At 43.3% G+C, this 17123-nt stretch overlaps 1 protein-coding gene across 1 annotated transcript in view; it reads left to right on the top strand.

Moving 5' to 3' along the window:
* LOC124616594 (glycine-rich protein 1-like) overlaps window positions 1-17123 on the top strand; it is a 79635-nt gene that overhangs the window by 51901 nt on the left and 10611 nt on the right. The window contains exon 3 of the mRNA XM_047144915.1: window positions 1302-1467. Within this exon, the coding sequence (XP_047000871.1) occupies window positions 1302-1441 (140 nt within the window). The 3' untranslated portion in view covers window positions 1442-1467. The remainder of the gene's footprint in view (window positions 1-1301; window positions 1468-17123) is intronic.

The following is a 17123-nucleotide window of genomic DNA, read 5'->3' as shown; positions in this document are numbered from 1 at the left end:
TAATGCAGAACAAAATCAGACTGGTGCTTTTCATTTATTACTTGGGGATGGTTTATTAATAACGGGATTGACCCCAATTTGCCCGTAATACAGCTGTGATTCTTCTTGGAATGCTTGCATATATTGATTGTTTGGTCTCCAGTGGCTGCCACTCTTCGACCAGAACCTCTTCTAACTCCTGTAGTGACGAGGGAGGCATGAATTTGCTCCGGAGTGTGTGCTCCAATACCGCACACAAGGGTTTGATAACGTTCAGGTAAGGGGGCCGTGCTAGCCAGGGAATACGCTACAGTTCGGTTACACGTCCCTCATACCACGACTGTACTGTCCTGGCTGCATGAACGGGTGCATTATCGTCCTGAAATATCGCACCATTCTTGGGGAACAACATTCGAATCATGGGGTGCACTTGATTATCTAAAATAAGCAATGAGGGTTGTAGGCTTGTTTCGTCGTTATCCAGACGTAAACCCGGCTCAGAGCAGGAAACAATGAAAACATTGACTCGTCGGACCATATGACGTGTTTCCATTGATCAGCCGTCCACGGTTTATGTTCCTGACACCACATTTTACCCTTCTTTGCGTTGGTTGTCGTCACTGCTGGTTTCGGTATAGCAGCTCGTCCACGAATATTCGCTTTATCGAGTTCTCGGCGGACAGTGTCGATAGATACGAGGTCTCGAAGATGGCTGTTGAGTTCTGCAGTCACTTTAGCCACCCTAGTGTTGTGTTGTTTTGACACAATTCATGTTACATTACGACGATCTAGTTTTGAACTGCGCCCACTGTTACGTTAACACGATGATAACTTTCCATTATTCGTGTAGACAGTCATGACTGTTGAAACAGTTGCTCTTGAAACATTCAAAAGTTGGCAGTCTTGGTTAGTGATGCTCCAGCTAATCGGGACCGTACAATCTGCCCTCTCTGTAACTCTGTTATGTCTTTCATTGCACGTCGATCTCGGCCTCTGAACGCAAATACAAAGTGTGCACTACTCGTAAACAACCATGCACTACTCGTAAACAACCATGCACTGATGCCTAGTCCGAAATGAACACGGACAGTGCAGCGCCACACGTCCCTTACCTTCGTTTTTGACCGTCAAACACAACCATCCGATTGCTACCACTGTTCATTTTATTTTGCCTATCCCACTTGCTCGTTTCATTGTCTCTACACATATCTCTCGTTCATACCGATAATAGTACCGAACACTGTGTATCACTAAACTTACTTGAATCTTGAGCAAACTTCGAAAGAACGGAAAGTAGACAACTGTGAAGATGTTTGTTGCAGTGAACGAAATTAACGCGCTGGGGCAGAAGAGCAGGCAGGCAGGGTTGCAAAGCCTAATGATATCTTCGGCGCCGGCGCAGAGAATGGCGGCTTCCGCTGGGGCCACGGCGCAGGCAGCGGCTGGAGCCGGCGTCGAGTAGCGGGAGCCACCACCCAGCGGCAGCGGGTAGGCCGCGCGTCCCACGCCGTTCTCGCCAGAGGAACACACTTTATGTCACTTCTAATCCTACCACTGTGTACGATACGAGTTACACCGAAATACAGTGGTTTCAAATCTCTAAGGTCACACAATTATTTCAGTCACTTAGTTCTCACAGTAAATTTTCTTCACTGATAAAGAACACGCCTGCAACTGAGAGGTTACTGTGTCAGGCAGCCTTGCAGAGGATCATGGCTCACTTACCACAGATGCTAGGGATCCTGCCTTGTGCGAATACTGGGATTAGATGTACTTTGCCCCATGCCGTAAAGATGAGTGACTCGATGGAGAAGTAGCGACCCTGAGGTATCGAAAGCTTTCATACAACACCCACATGGTGCCCATCAACAGACATAGGAATGGTGTTCAGGCAGCATCGTGTGGCCTTCTGCACTGGAATGTGGGGTCCTTAATTACCCAGTAAGAGATGTGCAAGTTGCTTCTATATTGAAATACCTATTCACTACAGTAATATAGTTTAGTACAGAAATTCGAAGATATTTGGAACTTAATGCAAAATTTAGCCTTAGCCACACAGCTTTGCACATGCATGCACACATCTCCTCCTTCCTCTCTCTCTCTGTCCACCTCTTCTGTTCCTCCTTCCCTATCTCTGTTTATCTGTCTCCTTCTCTCTACACTCTCTGTCTTCTTATCTTTTCCTTTCACTCTCTTTGTCTATGTCCTCCATTCTCTCCGTCCATACAGATGTTCCTTCCTGCTCCTATACGCAACTCACTCTGTTCTCTCTCTCTTCCTCCCCTCCTCTCCATCCTCATAGTGCACTAATCCACAGCTCCACTACATATTCCACCTCGGCCTGCATCTCCCGCATCTTCCGTATCATCCCCTCCTCCCCAACTTCTGTCCATCCCTTCTCAACCACCTCACTCTGTCTACCTGTGCTGGCCGCGGTGGCAGTGCGTATCTAGGCCCTTCGGTCGCAGGTTCGAATCCTGCCTCGGGCATGGATGTGTGTGATGTCCTTAGGTTAGTTAGGTTTAAGTAGTTCTAAGTTCTAGGGGACTGATGACCTCAGATGTCAAGTCCCATAGTGTTCAGAGCCATTTGAATAATTTGTCTACCTGCACCTACCTTCTCTCTGACTGTCAAACCCGTCCTACCACTCCCTCTCTCCTTCGACTCCCTGTAACCCCTGTCTCATTATCTGTCCCCTCGTGCACCCCTCTCCGTCCTTACCCCATATCTCGGTCACAAAATTCCCACAGCTATGCCCATCCATACGTGTAGTACTTGCAAAGCTGGCCGATGAAGGGGCAGTACAAGACCAGGCAGCCCTATAAATGTGTCTCCATTCTTATTGTAGCTAGGAGGCTATAAACCCCACTGTGTTCGTGAAGTTCGTTGATTGTGTGTCAAATTTGGTTGAAGTAGATCCAGGTGGTTGGGAAGAGATCTCACCACACAAACATACTTGCAGTCTGCTTTATATATGAGAGGCAGTGAAATGAAAACCGATCACCTGCCAGGATGGGGCCATTGAACGATTCCATTCAGAAGTAATCTCCAGATGTGAAAAGACATTTATTAGACTGGGACAATAGACGATCAAGTCCTGGGTGTTTTGACTTTATGTTACATCATTGTGTCTGCAAAACGCCATCACAGCAGTGCGCATTCTACGCCGAAAAAACTCGATGAAGATAGGACTCCTGCTGCTGAACAAGAAGGTTATCATGAGCTTACCACAGTTCTTGTAAACGGCTTTGGAATTCTTTGGCGGGGGAGATATGGGATGTTTTTACTGCTGGCTTTGCCACTTGCCCTCAGGCTGTTGGAATGGTGTTGATCACAATCATCCTCTTTCACAATAATGCCAACCCCACACTGACAGTTTGGTGAAGGTTCCTCTTCACATTGCAGCATCCTCCGTACATCCTGGATGACTGTGTGATTCTGACAGCTTTAGTGATCTGAAGAAAGATATGCGTTTTCGTCAGTTTGTCAGACAAAGAAGTGTAAGAGTGGGTGTGGTTCTGGATCCTTCAGCGGTCGATCTCAATCTCTATAACAGTAACTCATCACTGCTTCTCCCAGTGGGACGAATGTCTTAAGCCTTCTGGTGCCATTACGGCAGGAGCTGAGTTTCCATTTGGCTACCCTTATGTATGCAAGTCTTTTTTCCACAGCTTCGTCCACATACATGTTTGACATCTGCATGTATCTCCCCTTCTCCCATCTCTGTGACCCCCTCTTCCATTACCATCTCTCTCTCTCTCCACTTTATCCCCCACATGTATTTATCTCTTCCTCTCCAATTTTACTTCCCCTACATCTCCTCCTCTCATTGTCCATTCCATCTTACCCATCACTCCATCTACAGGTCCCCTTGCCGCTTTTCTAAGTATCTTTCTCCCCCTCACTCGTCCTCCATTTTCCACTGGCGCACCATCCTCCACACCTTCCATCTGCCTCCTGCATTCGCCCTTCCCTCTCTCTCTGGCGATATCCTCCTACCCCATCTCTCTACCTCTCTCCTCCTTCCCCTGTCTCTGTCCATCCACCAACCCTCCCTCTCTGTCTGTCCATCTTTTCCTCCCTGTCTTAGTCTATCTTCTCTTGCCTCCTTCTTTCTCACCCTCTCTGTCATTCATCTGCTCCCATCACCTCCGCTTTTTGCTCAGGTGCGCCTGTATGCAGGTGTAACATATGTTAGGCCTCCCAATATCACCATCACAGCACGATTCTTCTCCCCTCTATATCAGTTGTGAACGTCTCTGCAGGAAGGCTTAGGTGTTCTTGGTTGAAATACGAGGCACTACTAATCCTAACTTTCATGACTGTTGTGCATAGTAGTCTACCCATCAAGGGTATAAAAAGTTTTCATATCCCTACATTTACTTGGTGGGTGATAGGACCTTTTAACTGAAACAGTGCTGATTCACAAATAGTAATAAAAGTGTGTACCAAATTTGGTTGAAATAGATTCGCTGATTTTGGAGGAGATGCTGCATGTATTCATTCTATTTTGTAGACAAACCTTTCCCAACAACTTGGCCTGTATACATCATATTTAATGCACCCAATTCTTCCCCCTCCCTAAGTCCATCTCCTCCTCGCTCTCTATCCATCTCCTTCTCACCTCACTCTGTGCCAGTCTCCTCTTTCCCCTACCCACTAATCTCCCCCTCTGCTGGTCTTCACTTCCTTCTTGTTCACCGAGCGAGGTGGCGTAGTAGTTAAACACTGGACTCGCATTCGGGAGGACGACGGTTCAATCCCACGTCTGGCCATCCTGATTTAGGTTTTCCGTGATTTCCCTAAATCATTCCAGGCAAATACCGGGATGGTTCCTTTGAAAGGGCACGGCCGACTCCCTTCCCAGTCCTTCCCCAATCCGATGAGACCGATGACCTTGCTGTCTGGTCTCCTTCCCAAACAACCCCAACCCCCCCCCCCCCCTTCTTGTTCCCTGACCATCATGCCCTCCCTCTGTCTCTTTCATCTTCCCTTCCCCTTTCTCTTCCCATTTCTCCAGCCCTTTTCCATCAGTACTCCCCTACTCCCTCTCTGCATATACCACTCCCTATCCATCCTAACCCTCCACCAGCCACGTCTATCAAATGTGTAGCCCCAGAAAAACAGTTCAATGAAGCAGGCCGGCCCGCTGGGAGGGCCGAGCTGTTCTAGGCGCTACAGCCTGGAACCGCGAGACCGCTACGGTCGCAGGTTAGAATCCTGCCTCGGGCATGGATGTGTGTGATGTCCTTAGGTTAGTTAGGTTTAAGTTGTTCTAAGTTCTAGGGGACTGATGACTGCATCAAACCAGTCTCAAGACTGAAGACCACAACAACAACAACAACATAGTGCTCAGAGCCATTTGAACCATTGTTTTGAAGCAGGCCGTCACTACTCCTACAGCACACCTGTTGTGTCACACAGCCTACATGTCAAGGACTGGAAAATCTTTTTTAGGCATTGCACGCCAATTAAGCAGGCTGATACTACTACAACACAACATGACTTCTATGCAGGACAGCCTATGTTCTGGGACTGGAAACCGTTTCTTGGTACTGACATGTAGGCCAGTGTGCCACGCAGGTGGATAGGGCAAGTTAATACTATTACCAAACATTACATCTGTCATGCACAGCAGCCTATAAACCAGAGGCTGAAAACACGCGGTTTTGTCCACAACTCTGCTCATATTGGGGCTAGGAAGTTATAAACTGCTGGGTGATGGTACTCATGAAGTTTGCTGTTGTTGTTGTTGTTGTTATGGTCTTCAGTCCTGAGACTGGTTTGATGCAGCTATTTATGCCACTCTATCCTGTGCAAGCTCCTTCATCTCCCAGTACTTACTGCAACCTACATCCTTCTGAATCTGCTTATTGTATTCATCTCTTGGTCTCCCTCTACGATTTTTACCCTCCACCGTGCCCTCCAGTACTAAATTGGTGATCCCTTGATGCCTGAGAAAATTTTCTACCAACCGGTCCCTTCTTCTTGTCAAGTTGTGCCACAAACTCCTCTTCTCCCCAATTCTATTCAATACCTCCTTATTAGTTATGTGATCTACCCATCTAATCTTCAGCATTCTTCTGTAGCACCACATTTCGAAAGCTTCTATTCTATTCTTGTCCAAACTATTTATCGTCCATGTTTCACTTACCATACTTGGCTACACTCCGTACAAATACTTCCAGAAACGACTTCCTGACACTTAAATTTATACTCGATGTTAACAAATTCCTCTTCTTCAGAAACGCTTTCCTTGCCATTGCCCGTCTACATTTTATATCCTCTCTACTTCGACCATCGTCAGTTATTTTGCTCCCCAATAAGCAAAACTCCTTTACTACTTTAAGTGTCTCATATCCTAATCTAATTCCCTCAGCATCACGCTACTTAATTCGACTACATTCCATTATCCACGTTTTGCTTTTGTTGATGTTCATCTTATATCCTCCTTTCAAGACACTGTCCATCCCGTTCAACTGCTCTTCCAAGTCCTTTGCTGTCTCTGACAGAATTACAATGTCATCGGCGAACTTCGACGTTTTTATTTCTTCTCCATGGACTTTAAAACCTACTCCAAATATTTCTTTTGTTTCCGTTACTGCTTGTTCAATATACAGATTGAATAACATCGGGGACAGGCTACAACCCTGTCTCACTCCGTTCCCAACCGCTGCTTCCCTTTCATGCCCCTCGACTCTTATAACTGCCATCTGGTTTCTGTACAAGTTGTAAATAGCCTCTCGCTCCCTGTATTTTACCCCTACCACCTTTAGAATTTGAAAGAGAGTGTTACAGTCAACATTGCCAAAAGCTTTCTCTAAGTCTACAAATGCTAGTAATGTAGGTTTGCCTTTCCTTAGTCTATTTTCTAAGATAAGTTGTAAGCTCAGTATTGCCTCACGTGTTCCAACATTCCTGCGGAATCCAAACTGATCGTCGCCGAGGTCGCCTTCTACCAGTTTTTCCATTCGTTTGTAAAGAATTCGCGTTAGTATTTTGCATCTGTGACTTATTAAACAGATAGTTCGGTAATTTTCACATCTGTCAACACCTGCTTTCTTTCGGGTTGGAATTATTATATTCTTCTTGAAGTCTGAGGGTATTTCACCTGTCTCATACATCTTGCTCACCAAATGGTAGAGTTTTGTCAGGACTGGCTCTCCCATGGCCATCAGTAGTTCCAATGGAATGTTGCCTACTCCTGGGGCCTTGTTTCGACTCAGGTCTTTCACTGCTCTGTCAAACTCTTCACGCAGTATCGTATCTCCCATTTCATCTTCATCTACATCCTCTTCCATTCCCGTAACATTGTCCTCAAGTACATCGCCCTAGTATAGACCATCTATATACTCCTTCCACCTTCCTGCTTTCCCTTCTTTGCTTAGAACTGGGTTTCCATCTGAGCTCTTGATATTCATACAAGTGGCTCTCTTTTCTCCAAAGGTCTCTTTAATTTTCCTGAGGGAGTATCTATCTTACCCCTAGTGAGATAAGCCTCTACATCCTTGCATTTGTCCTCTAGCCATCCCTGCTTAGCCATTTTGCACTTCCTGTCGATCTCATTTTTGAGACGTTTGTATTCCCTTTTGCCTGCTTCATTTACTGAATTTTTACATTTTGTCCTTTCATCAATTAAATTCAATATTTCTTCTGTTACCCAAGGATTTCTACTAGCCCTCGTCTTTTTACCTACTTGATCCTCTGCTGCCTTCACTACTTCATCCCTCAGAGCTACCCATTCTACTTCTACTGTATTTCTTTCCCTCATTCCTGTCGATTGTTCCCTTATACTCTCCCCGAATCTTTGTACAACCTCTGGTTTAGTAGGTTTATCCAGGTCATCTCCTTAAATTCCCACCTTTTTGCAGTTTCTTCAGTTTTAATCTACAGTTCATAACCAATAGATTCAGATCAGAGTCCACATTTGCCCCTGGAAATGTCTTACAATTTAAAACCTGGTTCCTAAATCTCTGTCTTACCATTATACAATCTATTTGATACCTTCCAGTATCTCCAGGATTCTTCTATGTATACAACCTTCTTTTATGATTCTTGAACCAAGTGTTACCTATGATTAAGTTATGCTCTGTATAAAATTCTACCAGACAGCTTCCTCTTTAATTTCTCTCCCGCAATCCATATTCACTCACTATGTTTCCTTCTCTCCCTTTTCCTACTCTGGATTTCCAGTCACCTATGACTATTAAATTTTCGTCTCCCTTCACTACCTGAATAATTTCTTTTATCTCATCATACATTTCATCAATTTCTTCATCATCTACTGTGCTAGTTGGCTTATAAACTTGTACTACTGTAGTAGGCATGGGCTTCGTGACTATCTTGGCTACAATAATGCGTTCTCTATGATGTTGGTAGTAGCTTACCCGCACTCCTATTTTTTTTATTCATTATTAAACCTACTCCTGCATTACCCCTATTTGATTTTATATTTATAACCCTGTATTCGCCTGACCAAAAGTCTTGTTCTTCCTGCCACCGAACTTCACTAATTCCCACTATATCTAACTTCAACCTATCCATTTCCCTTTTAAAATTTTCTAACCTGCCTACACGATTAAGGAATCTGACATTCCACGCTCCGATCCATAGAACGCCAGTTTTCTTTCTCCTGATAACGACGTCCTTTTGAGTAGTCCCTGCCCAGAGATCCGAATGGGGGACTATCTTAGCTCCGGAATATTTTACTCAAGAGGGCGCCATCATCATTTAACCATACAGTAAAGCTGCATGCCCTCGGAAAAAATTACGGCCGTAGTTTCCCCTTGCTTTCAGCCGTTCGCAGTACCAGCACAGCAAGGCCGTTTTGGTTAGTGTTGCAAGGCCAGATCAGTCAATCATCCAGACTGCAACTACTGAAAAGGCTGCTGCCCTTCTACAGGAACCACACGTTTGTCTGGCCTCTCAACAGATACCCCTATGTTGTGGTTGCACCTACGGTACGGCAATCTGTATCGCTGAGGCACGCAAGCCTCCCCACCAACAGCAAGGTCCATGGTTCATGGGGGTGAGTTTGCTATTGGCATGACAAATTTAGTTGAAATCGGTATTGGAGTCTAACAGAAGGTCCCCAAACATACATAGATAACTGCATACTAACAGCCTTTAGGGTGTCAAGGTTAGAAGGGCAGATATTTCTATTGCTCAGTCAGGACGGTGAACTGAGTAACATTATACCAGTATTTACTTCATCCATAGACTAATAATTGTCACTATCAGATGTCGTATGTTTTTAGATTGCTTAGTACCTCCAAGTACATGTGAAAAGAGCAAGTCATTAAATCTTATTTTGCCGTGGAGGCAGACAGATGCTGAGTTTTTTACATGTGGACGCAGAACAGTTAGTGTATACTGACATGTGTAGTCCACTTCCTAGTGCAGTTATGGCCATGCAGAAAACATCAGATCATAAAGATTGTGACATGTTTGTGGGAAAACTGGTAGATGCAGACAAGAAACAAACAACATACTAGAAGACAGGCAAGGAGAGAATGAACCCACCTTAAAATCATCTTTAAATCAACACTTCCAGCTACCACGAAATGACGCAGTTGTGTATATTATATATCACTTACAGCAGCATCAGCACTCCCATATATCCAAGGTAATTTAAGGAATAATGACATCTTGCCACATACCAGGACGAATGAGTCGTGGAGAGGGGGTGCAATTGCGGTAATAATATTTCGCTACCACCGGCATCAGCACTTTCTTATTGCCAAGGCCCTTCCAGGAATCATAGCATCAGCTGCAGCACGTCTTGCCATGTGCCAAAGCTATGGATAGGAGAGAAGAGAAAAATGAAGTACCCCTATCTCCCTACCACACCCATATTCAGCAATCAAATACATCAAAGTATGTAAACTGCCAAAAAAATTTGTTTGTATTGCTGCTGACTACCAAAAATTAGTTTAAGGACTGGCACACGAGGCAGTTGGTAACTTTGACTTGAAGCTATGAATCACCCCCTCTTCAGTATTGGAAGGGGTAATTGCATGTTTCTGTATAATATTTTTTCATTAAATACTATCCGACAACCTCTGAAAAAGCAAGGAAAAGTAAGTCTACTTTCGCTACTGCCACCAGCAGACTGTTGTACTGGGGACAATGAGTGCTTAACACCACCACCAGCAAATGGCTGCACTGTAAAACAAGGAAGTTAGATTACTGCAACACGATTTTGTACTGGACTGATGCACAGATAAAAAACGCCCAGTGAAGTAATTTATGTATTTTCCAAATATAAGAGGCTGAAAAATTCTAAATGTCTGCAAATACGTCAGCAGCGCAAAACGTTCCATGTTTCCATAGCTTCTTGAGGTTAATACATGAAAAACACTGTCCGTTTCAAATAATTTAATGTGATGCCACAATACTGCAAAAAAAAAAAAAAAAAAAAAAAAAAAAAAAAAAAAAAAAGTCTGCAATGTAACAGAAATCTCGAGTTCATTTACACAGAACCACGTACACTCCAAATTAGTGCCACAAAAATCTAAGGTATATGTTACCAGAGTATATTTCAACGCCTAATAACAACTAAGCCAACGGTCTTGCCGCAGTGGTAACGCCGGTTCCCGTCAGATCACCGAAGTTAAGCGCTGTCGGGCTGGGCTAGCACTCGAGTGGGTGACCATCAGGCCTGCTGAACGCTGTTGACAAGCGAAGTGAACTCAGCCCCTCTGAGGCAAACTGAGAAGCTGCTTGATTAAGAAGTAGCGGCTCCGGTTTCGTAGACTGACATACTGATAGGAGAGCGGTGTGCTGACCACGTGCTCCTCAATATCCGAATCCAGTGACGCCGGTGAGATGAGGATGACACGGCGGCCGGTCGCTACCGTTGGACCTTCATGGACTGTTCGGTCGGAATTTAGTTTTAATAAAAACTGACACTTTAGAAGTTAGCCCTAACAATTTTATTAGCTAAGCAAGCAAATAGAAAGACTGAGTGTAACGAATAGGACCATCAAAGTATATTTTTCCACATGTAAAAAGGTTTTTAAGCACGATTTTAGGAGGGACGAGACGAAGATAATAAAAAGTCTGCAATTTCTAATGAATAACCATTAGAAATAATATGAACGAAGCTGTTATGTAGTACTTATTGCTGTTACTACAAATGATACCTGATGACTGAAGGCTCTGTAAATAATAGCATTTTTCTTGCAGAAATCTTCCCATTATATTTTTGTAGACTGTACTTATCCGATATTATTGCTCACAATGTTCCAAAAAATGTGTCAGCAGCGTCCAAAGTGCTCCCTTCCATGTGGCTGCGGTAACTAAATACGTAAAGTTAGTATTAAATCTGAGAAATGACGTTAGAGATTCTATCACCACATGATGCTGTCTCAACTAACAAATACACTTAATAACAAACCCTCAGCTATATCGTCCACCTTAGGACTTACAATAAACAAAATGGCCGTAAATATTACGTGGTATGGTACCTCAACATTTTAGTGTAACAGCATGACAGTGCCTGTTTGTAGAGCCTATGACGCCACATCGTTACACACGGATACTGGAGACGAAATAATACCATCACATCAACCATAGCGGCGCAGAATTACCAATAAGTAGAAAAACGATGCATTTATATTACATAAAAGAATAGTTGAAAGGAAAGACACAAGTCTTCAAATACGTACCCAAACCGTTTTGCACAGAGTTCAAACACGCGATGCATTTTGCAGTGATCTCCACCCTTGTAGTAACATGTTCTTCAGCCAAATAAATCGTAAAAATGTTTCCTGTAATCGTATGCCTGCATACTATATAAAAATCATTTGACACAGAGTAGAGTGGAGTACATCATAAATAATATTGGATGGTACTGAATACTCATACGGCGTCTTGCACAGGGCCAAAGCACGTGATCAATCCTGCTCACAGCTACAAGATTCTACTGAAACCTTTTTTTTGAATTCTGAGTGGAGTGCTGTTGTATCTCAACACAAACGAGCTGCACGTAAAGTTATGATGGTAACAACTTAACAATGATTTACAGAGTTTAAAATTGATGGAATAGCAACCTGAAATGGTAATTCGGAAGCGACCCATGGCAGTTTGCTGTTACATTCCAGTGATGAGCTATTCTGAAAACAGAGAGTCAATCTAGATATGGTGTTCCTCAGTTCTTATACTGGATTAGTAAGTCTTCCAAGCACGGGTAGTGTGTAACGTATACAAAAGAAACGGAATCGGAAATGTACGACTTCGAAAGAAGTCATATAGGTTTTGCTACAGTTTCAGCTACTTAGTTTCATCTTCTTTTCATGTCCATACAATTACCCACATCCACACACAAAGATCATCGTAAATCGGTTTCTTTTTAGGTTTTTTCTCAGGGCAGTGTATAAGAAAGCATAATAGATTCTCAAACTATATTAATTCTTGCATGTTTATGGCACATAGCAGTTAACCCCATCCTTTATTTTATTTGGTTTATCTGTAATAACAGCCAGAGTATTTACAACCTTTAATTTAAATCGAAATTGGACTCTTACAATCCATTCTCCAGCCAATAAGTAATTTGAAAAGTACAAAGAAGGTATATACTCAAATTCAAATACAGATCCAACTATTTTCCCGTAAACTGCCTCTTTTATGGCTTTCACAATTAGCACGGTTCCAGCCAGCATTTCTGCTAGGTGTGAACATTCGGGAATTTTAATATCACCTCTTATTTCCTGTTTAACACTATTGTTCAAAATTCCACATCATCCTGGATGCACGCTACCAGTTCTTATGATGCAAATTCTTGGGGAATATACGTCTATAACTTTATGTTTCCAACTTTTGCAAACGAGTGATTATTAAGAGTATTTATTCCGTTGATTTTAGGCTTTGGAAACGGTTATTCTGTTTCATGGTGCTAAACATTCAGCCCAGCACATTTAGATACAATGTAGCCATCCCGTGTAAGCAGTTTTGAGGTGGGAATAGACGTTTGTAAGCTGACTTTTTTAGATGCCATTTAATGCAATAAAAACATGAACCATTCCATCATTTTTGGTCGGCACTTTAAGATATGACTGCATCTGCGTTGTCGATAGTAAATTCAAGTATTATATAGTCCCCAGTCGTTGTCAGATTTCGCCCCTTTTCTTTTCTCTCTCCTTCCCATTAACCGGTGAGGCTTCTGACCCAGTTTCTCCTCTGATGACCATCTTCTGCACCTCACCCATCTCCTACCCCGCCAACTCAATTCTCGTTAATTGCTAGTTAGGTCTCCCTCGATCTAGAAAAAGTCTATGAGCGTATTTGGTATTCCAGTCTCCTTTTCAGACCCCAGACACACACACCTCTGATCAACTATGTGTAACTTATTGCATTTTTCCTATCTAATCGCCCATTCTTTGTCACTATTAACAATACCAATTCCCATAAATTCTATCCTACTGCATGTATGCCCCAAGGCTGTGTTCACTCTACTCTTCACTGTCTCCTCTACACCGCCAATACGCACAAACTGCTCCCACCAGTCCACTTCCCTCAATGTGCTGATGACACTGCTTTCCAAGGCCTCAGCCCCACATCCTAGAAATCCCAACAAGTCCCTCCAAGCCGCGCGGGGTAGCCGTTCGCTCTGAGGCGCCTTCCACGGTCCATGCGGCCCTCCCCGTCTGAGGTTCGAATCCTCCCTCCAGCATGGGTGTGTGTGTTGTCCTTAGCGTATGTTTATGTTAGATTGAGTAGTGCTTAAGCGTAGGGACCGATGACCTCAGCAGTTTGGTCCCATAGTCCTTACCAGAAATTTCCAAATTTTCCAATCCCTCCAAATGTATGAGTCACTTTGTCTCCTGGCATAACCAAGGGCTCTTCAAGATCAACCTCTCCAAAATCCAGGCAATAATTATAGAACAAATCATCTGCACCCTCCGCCTCCTACCATTGACAACTGACCTACCCAACTAACTAGCACACTAAAATATCATGCTCAACCAGCAACTAAAGTGGAAACCTCACCTACTAACCCTCCAATAGAAAGTCCTCAATAGGCTGAAACTACTAACAAAGCGAACTTGGGGATTGCACTGCTCCACTATTCTGCACATCTCCAAAACACTGATGCGACCCATCCTCTGCTATGCAAATGTTGCGTAGATATCTCCTCCACAAAAATTCCATAAGTTCCTCCAAATTCTCGAACGCCATGCCCTCCATATACCTTTCCGCATCTGTTTACCTTTCCCTATCTGGATACTCTACCATCTCATTAAATTTCCACCCCTTCTCACCCAAATCAAATACCTAAGCATCTCCTATACAGTCCATAATCTAGTTTCCAATAACCACTGGTTTCCGACGTGGTATGCTGCAGTGCATTCACAAACACGATTCTCCATCCCTACACCTACAAACACCCCATACTGTATCCCAACGCAACTTTAAGCAACTCTCTCTGCAAGAAAATGAGATACACTCCTATATTTGTCGCTTCTACTAACTTAACTCTTCCTCACCTATCCCACACCATGGCAGGGCTCCTCTCCCCTTTCCCTCTTCATCCTACTCCGTCCCTTTCCTCTTGCAACCACTGCACTATCCGCATAACACACTACTCCTCACCCTCTGTCTTTCCCAATGATTGTAATTCACCCTATCATCTCAGCTCCTGCCTCTCAGCTCAATAGTTCTCTACCTAAAAGACCCCTCTCTTCCTACCCACTTCCCTCAGCCCTATGGAATATACCCTCTCCCGCAATACCTCTCGCTCTAATACAGGTCATTCAGATTTTAAATGAAAGTGCCATGATGCAGTATTTTTATCCAAAGAATTTCACTTTCCTGCGAAGTGTTTCCTTCCCTTCTGTCCCTCCCTGGCTTTGACGTGTAGCAGGACGTCATGATTGCTGGAAAGACCTTTAAGATAACGATGTGCTGATGATGCTTTCAGTGAAATATAACATAATGCGTCGTTTCGAGGAAGCTGAAAATGATGATTTAAAGCTCATTTGAAGGTTGTCTCATTCTCTTCTTACCACACTACTCGCAATGACGTGTGTAGATATTAAGGTACCACTTATAAAAATATCTGCACGAACAGAAATTAGTCACCAAAACATTTACGTATATTGACTTTGACTGTTATGTCATGGTAATGTATATGTATACGTATATGTATATGTATATTACAGTTTATGTTTCCATTTGATCAGCCTTGATCAGTACCTTCAGCTATGAAAACTTCATTAGTAATGTTTCACATTAAGGACAATCACATCCACGCCGTTACGGTGCTGTTTCCCAAAGAGAGCAAAAACATATACTACTATGCATGTTGTTAAAAAACTAATAGTTGATATACTTGTACTGAAATTTAGTACGATAATTATTTGTTGATGCAGCACTGATTTATTTTAAGACCTTTTACCGGCTGCCATTATAAATTAACTAATTCCAGGTGAATAATGTGCTACAATTTTCACTTTTTAACTTCTGAAACTAACACCAGAAGTAATTTCACTGACCCAACTCTTAAAACAGTTCTGCTGAATGCATACTAGTAGCTCTCATGTGATAAAGATGAGCTGTAGGCTGTGGGGAACGACACGTCTTTCACTTGTTACACCACACAGTGCTTTCATAAATAACTCTGATTGGCCCCTGTTTGCTCATCAAGTCAGTTTGATCACAGCTATAGGAAGCTGCAAACCACTCAATGGACTTCAGTAAAAGTCTTCATAATTCTATCGCGCCCGAGGCTGTGTCCTCCACGTCAGATCGGTGTTGAGCTGACCTCCCCTAACACCGAAAAACGATGGGAAACTGGTTTCAGCCTCTGATACACTTTTGAAAGCGTTGTCCAGAAGCAAATGATAGTGTTTGATTTCTGTGTGTAAGAGTAAGTTTCTTCTCTTCTCTCTCCACTAGTGTCGTCTGACGCACACTAACTAGAATCTCACTCCAAAAAGCACATATTGGAAGGCACGGGCAGCTCTACTGGATGTCGTTTGCTACTACCATTTATGTTATATGGCACTGTGACACTGCATCGAATGGAAAGTACGGAGCGGAGAAACTAAAATTTCCCTCGAAAATGTTTCTTCAACCTTAAGATACGCAACTCAACTTACATTATATGCCCATGGTGTGAATTATGCAAGTTGGATTGCCTATTTTATGGTGGATGAACATCTTCCAGGCCCGTTTTAGTTTGCACAACCTGCATGAGTAGCCCCAAATTTCATTGTCGCATAGAATTTACGTGCAGTACATATTAAGAGAAATGTTAACTCTAAAACTAAATGCTGTGTGGCTACCCCTCCAAACATACTGTGCAGTCAATGTAATCTATTCTATTAGCTGTTTTACAATTCCTAGTAAAGGCTTTCAGGGGTTGTAGAGGAGTCTTCATAGATGATGTTTGGATAAGAAACCCACGTCCAGATATGTACCGTTTGAAAATCTGATGACTCTATCACTTATAAATCTACCGCTTTATAATCACACAAATCGGAGAGATTGAGCTCTGAGATGTGTGCTCTACAGGAGCCCATAACATCGGCTATGTTTACCGTGATCGTCATTGGGTTCTCTTTCACATGACGAAGGACGACCTCTTCAAATTAGAGAACGTCGCACGTCTGTGGTGCACCAGAGTCGAACTTCCTAGCTGCAAACGTGCCATGTCGTCGCAGCCGTTGTTTTAGTGGGACAAAAACGATATGTGATGTTGCAATCACTACAGAGAATGACGACGGCGTCCTCTTCTCACATTTTATTCTTATCGTGCATCAGGAGATTTGAAAAGATCCTATGTTCAAACAATTTTACACTATGCTCGGAAATTCCCGTAACTAACTTGAACACAGTATTTTGTTAGGAATCCTCGTGCCGTTTCCGTGCTACAGCCTTTTGAAAATGTGTTTGCCAGGTAGGCATGTATCAGGGTAGTCATGGTTATGGGTGGTGATGTCGGATTGGCTGATGCCATTTGACGTCTGTCCTACCTCTCTGACCCCGCTCGAATCTCTTCGCGGGTCGGTGAGTGATAGAGCAACATGATTGACTGTACGTATGCAGAAACACCGGCATGATCCTTCTGAATGGCGAAGGTAACGGTAATGGAAGAGCTGATTGTCGCCTTTGTGAAGATTGTACCCCCGCCCCCAACGTCC

The sequence above is a fragment of the Schistocerca americana genome, chromosome 5 (assembly GCF_021461395.2).
Source record: "Schistocerca americana isolate TAMUIC-IGC-003095 chromosome 5, iqSchAmer2.1, whole genome shotgun sequence".
NCBI classification, from domain to species: Eukaryota; Metazoa; Arthropoda; class Insecta; order Orthoptera; family Acrididae; genus Schistocerca; species Schistocerca americana.
Note: the sequence above shows the minus strand (reverse complement) of the source record. Positions and strands in the feature narration are given on the sequence as shown.